The 10,783-nt window shown below is 43.0% G+C and overlaps 1 protein-coding gene across 3 annotated transcripts in view; it reads left to right on the top strand.

Annotated features, from left to right (window-relative positions):
- The first annotated feature begins 408 nt into the window (after positions 1-408).
- AASS (aminoadipate-semialdehyde synthase) overlaps positions 409-10,783 on the top strand; it is a 40,800-nt gene continuing 30,425 nt past the window's right edge. The window contains exons 1-6 of one of the 3 annotated variants that reach the window (XM_081877872.1): positions 409-555; positions 3,893-4,115; positions 5,128-5,304; positions 6,433-6,517; positions 8,713-8,780; positions 9,400-9,546. In XM_081877872.1, the coding sequence (XP_081733998.1) occupies positions 3,903-4,115; positions 5,128-5,304; positions 6,433-6,517; positions 8,713-8,780; positions 9,400-9,546 (690 nt within the window). In that variant the 5' untranslated portion in view covers positions 409-555; positions 3,893-3,902. Of the gene's footprint in view, positions 556-1,762; positions 4,116-5,127; positions 5,305-6,432; positions 6,518-8,712; positions 8,781-9,399; positions 9,547-10,783 lie in introns of those variants that run through there. The other 2 variants (XM_081877873.1, XM_081877871.1) reach the window with 2 other exon arrangements.

The following is a 10,783-nucleotide window of genomic DNA, read 5'->3' as shown; positions in this document are numbered from 1 at the left end:
ATATACCTCAGCAACTTTGGCGTTTGTCTAAAAAAAAGTTCAGCAAGTTTCAGGTTTCCCTAAGAAAATTTCAACAATTTCGCTGGTTTCCTTTAAAAAAGTTTTGGGGACTTCCTAAAAAAAAAAAGCTCTATCTTGGGGTCTTCCTGGAAAAAACCCCTCAATCTTGGGGACTTCCTAAAAAAAAAGCTCAGTCTTGGGGTCTTCTTAAAATCTTCCTTTAAAAAGGTTCAACAACTTTCGGGGTGTCCTGGTTTTTCGAGTGCTGCTGGTTGGTGCCTTGGGAAACCCTCCTCCAGCGCGGGATCCTCGCGTGCTCTCGCCTAGTGACGCAGCTCCGGGTGGCCTCTGCGACTGGCGGAAGGGGAAGGTTGCTCCCACGAGGTCGCGCTCGATTGGCTGGCGGCGGGGGAGGCGGCCCGACTCCCCCTCGCAATGTTGCAAACCGCGCGCCTTTGATGGGCAGCTGGCCGCTTCTTGCGCAAGGCCAGGCAGGCGGAGCTCGCCGGGGACAGGCAGCCGGGCGCCCGCCTTTCCCACGCGTGGACCCGAAAGGTAAGCGAGCAAAGTGGCGTGCGCTCTTGGAGAGGGCAGCCTGCCTGCCTGCCTGCCTATCTGCGACGGGCGGGGGGGGGGGGAGCCTGAACTTCGCCGCTCCCAGGTGCTGAATGAGGAGATCATATATGTATATAGTTGCAACGGAGGCCTAAGAGCCTCCGGGAATCCCAGCGCCCACGTTGCTGCTGGAGATGCTGAGATCCTGAGATCTAGAGATCCAGGCGCCTGGGATCGCTTGCCGTAGGCCTCCCGGGGAAAGCCGAGGTGCAGACTTGCATTGCACAACCTCTAGTGTGAAGCTGCGTTGCGGTTTTTTTAGTGGAGCTTTTTTCCCCATTTCTGGCAATGCGTAATTGGGGAGCGTCGCGCACGCTTGTCTTTCCTCGCGCTCTCTTGCCTTTCACATTTGAGCAAGCCTTTAACTTTCTTTTTTAGAATGATTTTCATCAGTTTTCAAAACTAAACTAAGCCTTTAAAGCTTCTAGCTCTCAGTGTGGGAGCCCAAAGATTTCTTCTTCCCAGCGGATTAGGCAGAGACCCTTTTTAAAAAAAGAGAGCGAGAGCGCTGCTCCTCTGATTACTCGGCCATATGGGTGCTTTCGTGGGCCAAAGAAACCGGCTTGTGTGCTTCCGGCGCGTCTCCCCATCTCTCCTTCTACCTGAGGCTTCATGCACCTGATGAAGTAGACTTTCCTAGCATCGCGGAGTTGGAAGGGTCCATAGGGTCATCTAGTCCAACCCCCTGCAATGCAGGAATCTTGTGCCCAACACGGGGCTCGAACCACAACCCGGAGATTAACCCTCGTGCTCTAGCAACCGAGCTATCCCACAAAAGTTTATATCGTTTTTTAAAAAGGTAGTTTTTAAGTTGCAACAAGCCTGTGGTGTTGTCTTTTTGCTGCGAGAAACTTAAAAGGGTTCTGGGCATTTTAAATGTCTTCCCTTTTCATTTTATAGGCTGATGGGCAATGAATCCTGTGAGCAACTGACTCTTCTCCACCTCCCTTTTGTCTCCCTCCCTACATTCCTCAAGTCTGGAGACTTGAGGAATTTTTAGCCTGAGGGAAAGGTGGTTGTTCCTTTCAAGAGGAGTGGTTAGGTTGGCCTTTTGATGCCAAAAAGGGCAGTGAGTCTTTAAAGCAATGGTTCCTAAAGGGTGTGGCAGGAGAAGATGGCAACTGGGGGGGGGGGGGGGGAGAGATTCAAGGACAATCAAAGAAACATTTAAACACTTCAGTGTAGTATGGTATCAAACAAACTTTTACTATAGTACTGTATCATAGTATAGTATCAAAATATTTTTGATAGTATAGTATATTTTTTTATTTTTTTGCAGAATATGGATAATTATCTTTTCAAATTGAGAGCAAGATCAATGAACAAGGACAATCCTAGTTGTGTTTGTTACCAATAAAAAAATAAATGGTGTGCTGCGAACAAATTTTTATTCTGAAAGTATGGCCCAGAGGAAAAAAGTTTGAGAACCACTGCTTTAAAAACTAAAAATATGTTAGCATTTCAAGGCTCCCTGACTATAAAGACTCTACAAGGTGCTAGTCTTCAAGGAACCACAATACTCTTTATTGTTCACCTTTCTACCTTGCTTCTCTAGTTGACGATGTTCATAGGCCCTGGCAAATGTACAGCCTTTGCAACTACAGACAGATAAGTTTAACAACCTTTATGCATTGCCCATAGAAAGGCATAAAATCTTTTGCTGTTTATATCAGTGGTAATTGGCTTCCACTTATTGGAATATATAAGGACCTTTAAGCTCAGTAATGCGAATGGTTTTACTGAGGGCTTGGTTGTCCTGGTAGTAGTCTTGCATTTGTTTGGAATATATTTAAAAGGCAGTGTGTGTGTTTTTCTTTTTTGCCTTAAGTCAAGGCAAAGTTGGACCACAGAGTTCTCCTGACTTCAAGGGAATAGTGTTTGCAATGGCATTAGTGAGGAGGGAAGAGGTTTGGGAGTGGTGAACTTTTCCACTCTTAGTCATCAAATAGCAACTACTGTGACTGGTGAATCCTACAAGAGAGACCAAATAGTTGTGAATGTGTGTATGGAACCATTGTTGCTGAGAACTGTAATAGCAAAGATGTTAAAGCTACAAATCTAACCAATTGTTCTCTATGTTATCCAGTCTGATAGATTGTGGCACTAAGATCAACAGTTTCCAGTCCGCCTTGGGAATGTTGTCAGGCTATGATGAGATGGGCAGTAGATCATATTTGGAATCAAACCACTTTCTGCTCAATACTGGAGCCACAATCTATTGAAATTTTACAATGCCTGCTGGGTAATTTTACTGTGTTGATATGTATCAATAACAACATGCATTTTGAAAAATTGAAAATTCTCATTCTCCCTTCAATCTTCCATGAATTTGGTGTGTAAAACAGCGGGAGTGATGTCGGTTGGAGTTTCAGATTTGTAATGTTTGGGTTTTTGCTTCGTGTGGAATAGTGCTTGTTTCAAAAGAAACCACCAAGGTTACTAAAGGGGTAACTAAAACTTCAGTCCTAGGCACACTTACCTGTGAGTAAGCCTTACTGAACTGAAAGAAATTTACTTCCAAGTAGAAGCAAGCTCTGCAAAACAATTTTGGGCCTGCAGTATGGATATCTTCAGGGCTGCGTCCAAATTCTTCTTTTTATAATGTAAAGAGAAGGCCAGGGTTTCATACTGCATTTGACAACGTAAGAAATTGTACATGGTGCTGGTCATGTTTAAGAATGGAGGTATAAATATTTAAATAAAATCAATAAATGGACAAATGTTGGACAAATGTTGGCGGTTATAGGTTGGCAACTGTCAACCTTTCACGCTGCGTATCGTTCATCCTTCCACTTAGTGTGAGAACCATAAATCTATTCTTGCATCCATAGTTTTGGAATTAAAAGTCAGAAGGGACTAGCTGATGATTTAGGCCAAGTTTTTTCTCATTCATTCTGCACTGATTACACTGTTTAGAATTCTTGGGTTCCTTGATTGAATTTGAGATACAAATGTTACTTTTGGCTGTTACCAGATTGCTTCCCTTGTAACAATTTTCAGTTCATGTTCTCACTTGTAAGGAAGACAACATTCAAGGTTTTCCCCCCTCTGAAAAAGTTTGAAACGTTTGCACAGTTAATTAATTGGCAATGTGCAGTTATGACTTCTGGATTGCACCTTGTGTTAAAAACCAACTAGTTTTACAGCAGATTTCTAAGGAGACCAGGGTTTTTGTTTTTTTTTTTGTTGGGGGCAGGAGATGGACGGACACGCAATGGCTGATTCTGAACACCTTTATGTTGCATCTCCTTATTACTTTGTCTTTGCTTGCTGTTAGGTTTTTAATCATGCTTCGAGCATTCAAACGCACAGGTGGTAGGTTTGAGAGCCATCTTTCAAGGTGGCAGAATTATCATAAATCTGTCCTGGCAATCAGAAGAGAGGATGTCAATGCCTGGGAAAGAAGAGCCCCGTTAGCCCCACGGCACGTCAAACTTTTAACCAACCTGGGCTACAAAGTTCTGGTGCAACCGTCCAATCGAAGGTCCATCCATGAAAAAGTAAGTCCTAACATTTTTGTTGTTGATCACGAGGGTAGGAGCGGCGTATGGTTTGTTTCTTGTGCACGTCTAATCACAGTTATTGGGCCCTTGATGTTACAATGCCCATAGTGGTTTTATGGGTGCTGATGAAGCCTCTTGGCAGTGATTGGCCGAACTGCTCTGATGTCACAGAGGGACTGAGCAAGCCACAAAGTTTGCTGCTGCTGTTTGAGCTGCCTTGTTTTCTGGAGTGGGGCAGAGCAGAGAAGGCCCTAGAGAAGGAGAGGCTGAAAAAGCAAATGCAAGGGACTTGGTAAAGAGGTGGTAGGCACCAGACAAGTCTGTAGAACTGGGCAGCACCTAGGAAAAGAGGGCTGGAAGGAGTGTGTGAATGAATGACAGGAGGAGATGGGGCAGTGAGGAAGGAGCTGCAGATGAATGAGCAGAAAATGGAAGAGTTGGAAGCAGCAGAGGGGATGGAGGTTGACAACAGTGGTGACTTCAGTGGGGGGTCCAGGTCCCACTCAGCAGAATGGGCAAACCCCAACAGGGCCAGCATCCCCCAATTTAAAGTAAATGAAGTAAAATGGCACCTGAACTCCTCCCATAAGTCCATCAGGCTGAGAGTCTAAAATTGCTTTAACAGTCCCACTGAGTTCACATAAAGATTTATGGAATCAATATTGTGGTGGCCTATGGCTTTAAACAATTAAGGTACATTTGTATATGAACCCACAAGCCACATCTTTGGCTGAAAGCCTCCCCTCTTTCTGATATGAAAATAGCAATCCTTGTGTACTGCCATTTTGCTCTGGCACCGAGTGTGTGGTTTCATTTAGAACTGGCAGGTGAGAACGATACCCCTCATAAGTGGGGAAGGAATCTCTTCTCCCCCACCCACAGGAGTGGATAGCCAGTATAGAAATAAGGCTCAGCTTCTGGAATAGCATCTACTGAACTATCTTGATATTTTCTGCCTTTGTTCAGTTTGGCTCGAGACGTCAATTCCTCTTCAATGCTTTGTTTGCAGGACTATGTTAAAGCTGGCGGTATTATACAGGAAGACATTTCGGAGGCCTGCCTGATTGTGGGTGTGAAGAGGCCGCCGGAGGATAAACTAATTCCCAACAAGAACTATGCATTCTTCTCTCATACTATTAAAGCTCAGGAGGCAAATATGCCCTTGTTGGATGAGATCCTGAGCAAGGTAATATTTTACTTACGGAGGACTGCTAACTATTATTATAATATGGTGAAATGGTCAGTTCAGCAGGGTGAGAGGATTTAAAAAGTGCAATATTGGGTTTCCACGTTGCGGCAATGAATTAACGGCAGTGTGTTTTAGTAGCATAAAAGGCAAAACAAACATTAGTGTTGTAACTCACTCTACGTGGGGCTGCCCTTGAGACTGACCCAGAAGCTCCAGCGGGTGCAGAATGCCGTGGCAAGACTCCTTACAGGGTCTTCATCACAGGATCACATTCACCCGGTGCTATACCAGCTGCACTGGCTCCTGGTGGAGTACAGGATCAGGTTTAAGGTGCTGGTTTTAACCTTTAAAGCCCTATACGGCCTATGACCCTCGTACCTACAGGACCGCCTCTCCTGGTATGTCCCCCGGAGGACCTTACAGTCTTCAAATAAAAACATCTTGGAGATCCCGGGCCACAGGGAAGTTAGGCTGGCCTCAACCAGAGCCAGGGCTTTTTCGGCCGTGGCCCCAATATGGTGGAACGCTCTGTCACAAGAGACTAGGGCCCTGCAGGACTTGACATTTTTCTCCTGGGCCTGCAAGACAGAGCTGTTCCACCAGGCCTTTGGTCAAGGCACAATCTGACCCTCTTCTGTAATCCTCATCGAACTCTAGCCCAATGGTTGCCATTAATTTGATTCTGAATTGATTTTAGAATGTATTTCAATTAATTGACTGTGATTTTATGTAAACTGTGTTATTTTAACTCTTGTTAGCCGCTCTGAGCCCGGCTTTGGCTGGGGAGGGTGGGATATAAATAAATTTTTATTACTATTATTAGTAGTGAACTCAGAGTAGACCCATTGAAATAAATGGACTCAAGACACATTTTCCCTGATCTAACCCCCTACTGAGATGAATGGAAGTGGCTGGAAGGCTTATCTTTGCCTCTTTTTATTTAGAAATCCCATTTATCTCACAGGAGACGTTCCCAAAGCATTGCTTTATAAAAGAATTGAAGCGACGTCCTTTACATGCATCTTTCTATAAATGGCAGGGGCTGCTGTGATTTTATTTTAATTTTTAGTGTACTCAGATGAGTGGAGCCTGAGAACAATTGTATACGGTGTGTTGTACTTGCAGAATATTCGACTGATAGATTACGAGAAAATGGTGGATCACAGAGGAGTGCGAGTTGTAGCCTTCGGAAAGTGGGCTGGCGTTGCAGGTATCTAAAGAAAATTCTGTGTTTTGGCCATTTTCAACCAGAAGTCACTCTGTCTTTGCATCTGCTAGCTTTTATTTATTTAACTTACTCATTCACTATAAAAGCATTAACACACTGCTTAATGTTATATATAAAAAATCTCTAAACAGTAATTAGTGAGCATGGGGTCGGGGAGGAGGGATGCTTCTGCTATGCCACCTTCAAGATTTTTGCATTTTATTTTATTCTATTTTTAAATTTTTTATTTATACTTTTCAGGTTTATACATTTCACTAATTTTACAATCCTTTTGACATTGCAAAACTTTACTTCCTTCCCTTTCTTTCTGTAGTTCCTTAAATTTATTGTTATTAATAACAATAACAATAATTTATTTATACCCTGCCCGTCTGGCTGGGTTTCTGCAGCCACTCTGGGCGGCTTCCAATAAAATATTAAAATACAGTAATGCATCAAACATTAAAAGCTTTCCTAAACAGGGCTGCCTTCAGATGTCTTCTAAAATATCCAAATATCTGCATATCCAAATTAACTTAATTTGCTCATTTATTCATCTTCTTTAAATATATACTCTTATGAAACCAAGTTATTACAATAATCCTGCCAATATTCTTATCTGTTTACAATTTATCTGTAAATATTCAACGAACCATTTCCACTCTTTTATAAAAAGTTATCTTAAGTTTTTGTATCCATTCTTCCTTTGCTGGGACTTCTGCTTCTTTCCATTTTGGGGTGAGTAACGTTATTGCCGCTGTAGTACCATACATGAATAAGTTTCTGTACAGTTTCGGTAGTTCTGTCCCTATAATTCCCAAAAGGAAAGCTTCTGGTGGTTGTTTTTTACACAGGTTATTTTAAACAACCTTTTCATTTCATTATATATCATTTCCCAGTAAGCTTTAACCTTACTACAAGTCCACCGCATACGATTAAAAAAAAAGTCTTTCTCTTTACATTTCCAACACTTATTTGATTTAGATTTATACATTTTTGCCAACTTACTTGGATTTCTCACCTTACGTGAGACATAAGAAACTTGGGAAATTGCCTTCATCTGGTCAGTACTACTCGTCTATGAGGAGGTGTTGTGTGAATTGTGTATATGAATGTGCATGAGTGCTGGCTGTGCACATGTGAGTCCAAGTACATGCCTGTAACATGCCTGTCCCTGTAAAATCTGCTATGGCAGTGGCTTTCCAGCAGGACTTTTTTTCAGCCAGAACTCCCCATAAATCAGTTTTGGTACCTCTCAGGTGGGTGCCATTGCTGTTGTAAGAGAACAAGAGAGCCTGTTCATGGTGAGTTCTGGTGTCACTTTTTGTAGAAAAATAGCATTGCTTTCCAGGGTCTTGGGTCAGGTCCATTTATAACTAGACACGGTGAGAACTGGGAGCTTTTGCATGCCAAACAAGAGCTTCACTACTGCATTATGGCCTTTCTTATTTTTTAATTTTTAAAAATAAAGATACTAAGACGCATTTGGGAGACAGGAGAATGAAACCCCTGCTAAAATATTCTGTTTGAAGCAACTATCAGGAAATAAGGATTTGTTTTAAGTTTTTCAGTCTAAGCTTCTTCTTTTTTAAAACAAAATTGTTTAACCGCATCGGTTAACGAACATGGATACGTATGCTATAATGTTAATGTTTGAGTTAAATAAATTCTTTAAATTGTTATTAAGGAAATGATTATTTTTCTCCTTCCAATAAAGTACAGCAGAAAAGTTGTCCAAATAGAAACAGTTAACTTATTAAACCTCGTAATGATTTCATAATTCTTTGTCTATGTATTTCTAATAGTATAACCAAATCAGTAATTTTTGATATAACTGTAAAAACTACTCTGAAATTTTATTATTCCAAAAATGAAACCTTCATCTGGTAGTAAATATTAAGATACCAGCAAGTCTTTCTGTAAAAAAAATGATTTAAATCAAGTCTTACTGACTAATGATTTAAATCGTGATTTAAATTGATTTGATTTAAATCAAATCCACCTTGGGCTTGGATGACTGTTGGGTTCATGGTGGGTGTTCTGCCTTGCCCAGGCACTTGGAGCAAATGGGCCCTTGAGGCATTGTGGCTCTAGAATTCCCTTTAATTTTCCTTACTTCTCTCACCAGTTTGACTTTCCTGCAGCATTTAATAGCTCTGTGTACTGTACTAACTATGTATTATGTAATTCTGAACCAGGTATGATCAACATTTTACATGGAATGGGATTGCGATTTCTTGCCCTGGGGCATCATACTCCTTTTATGGTAAGGCGTGCGCGCGCTCTCTCTCTCTATATATATATATTATCAGGGGAACATGGGGGTGGAGGGGTAGGATGGGTAGATTTTTGTTAATTTGTCCCAAAGGCCTATTGACTCCATCATCAACAACATCATCATTTTGTTATTTATACCCCGACCATCTGGCTGGGTTTCCCCAGTCATTCTGGGCGGCTCCCAACAGAACACAAAAACAGAATAAAGCTTCAAACAGGGCTGCCTTCAGATGTCTTCTAAAAGTCAGATAGTTGTTTATTTCCTTGACATCTTATGGGAGGGCGTTCCACAGGGCGGGCGCCACTACTGAGAAGGCCCTCTGCCTGGTTCCCTGTAACCTCACTTATCACAGCGAGGGAACCCCCTGAAGGCCCTCGGAGCTGGACCTCAGTGTCTGAGCTGAACAATGGGGGTGGAGATGCTCCTTCAGGTATACCGGGCTGAGGCCTTTTAGGGCTTTAGAGGTCAGCACCAACACTTTGAAATGTGCTCGGAAACGTACTGGGAGCCAATGTAGGTCTTTAAGGACCTGTGTAATATGGTCTTGGCAGCCACTCCCAGTCACCAGTCTAGCTGCCCACTGACATTAATCTCTTCCTGGTTTCAGCACATTGGTATGGCCCATAACTACAGAAACAGTAGCCAGGCTGTCCAAGCAGTCCGCGATGCCGGTTACGAAATTTCCCTAGGCTTGATGCCAAAGTCTATTGGACCCATAACATTTGTGTTTACAGGCACCGGCAACGTGTCTAAGGTAAGGCATTCTTCAAGTGCATGGCACTAGTACATTTTCTCATTGCAACCGAGATATTGGCTTCTTGTTGTACATATAAGGCTTGTTCATATCTTCCAATAAAGCTATAGGCCCCTTTTACTGCATTTCTGTTCCTTCCACACAGGATTAATGAGATGTGCACATAAATTTTCCCATGTGACGGCTGGAACATAGGAAGCTCCTTATATTGAGTCAGATCATTGGTCCAAGTCAGTGTTTGAAATTAGCCAGGCACGTTTTGCTACTGGCGTGGGTCCAGTTGCGACCACATGGAGATTTCTGGGAGCCAGGGTGGCAACTGGGCCTTACTCCACAGTTGTTACAATTTTCATTTCCATTTCCACTGCGTGTGTTTCTCGTTCTTGCATACTGGGATGAGTGAATTGTTGTAAGAGCAACTGCAGTCAAGCAGTGTGTTGTTGTTGTTTAGTCATTTAGTCGTGTCCCACTCTTCATGACCCCATGGACCAGAGCACGCCAGGCACTCCTGTCTTCAACTGCCTCTCGCAGTTTGGTCAAACTCATGCTGGTAGCTTCGACAACATTGTCCAACCATCTCGTCCTCTGTCGTCCCCTTCTCCTTGTGCCCTCCATCTTTCCCAGCATCAGGGTCTTTTCCAGGGAGTCTTCTCTTCTCGTGAGGTGGCCAAAGTATTGGAGCCTCACCCTCAGGATCTGCCCTTCCAGTGAGCACTCTGGGCTGATTTCCTTAGAAATGGATAGGTTTGATCTTCTTGCAGTCCATGGGACTCTCAAGAGTCTCCTCCAGCACCATAATTCAAAAGCATCAATTCTTCGGCGATCAGCCTTCTTTGTGGTCCAGCTCTCACTTCCATACATCACTACTGGGAAAACCATGGCTTTAACTAGACGGGCCTTTGTTGGCAAGGTGATGTCTCTGCTTTTTAAGATGCTGTCAAGAAGTGTAGTTGAGATCAAAGAATCATAGTATTGTAGCATGGGAAGGGACCCCGAGGGTCATAGACAAACAGACATTTCGTTGTTGGGATTCAAGGTGTCATATGGTGCCTAGCTTATATGTCTGAGTTTCTTACACTGGTCCCAAGTCTGTCTAAGTCAGAGCATTGGTCATTGTCTGCATGGACTGACAGCAGCCAGGAGTCTTGCTGACCTACCTGGAAATGCCAGGGATTAGAACCTGTGACCTTTTGTGCAAGGCATTTGTTCTTCCACAGAACCTAAACTCCTTAAACTA

Source organism: Podarcis erhardii, assembly GCF_964252035.2.
Source record: "Podarcis erhardii genome assembly, chromosome: 10".
Lineage (NCBI taxonomy): Eukaryota > Metazoa > Chordata > Lepidosauria > Squamata > Lacertidae > Podarcis > Podarcis erhardii.
The sequence above is the reverse complement of the archived record's forward strand: the minus strand, read 5'-3'. Positions and strand labels throughout refer to the sequence as shown.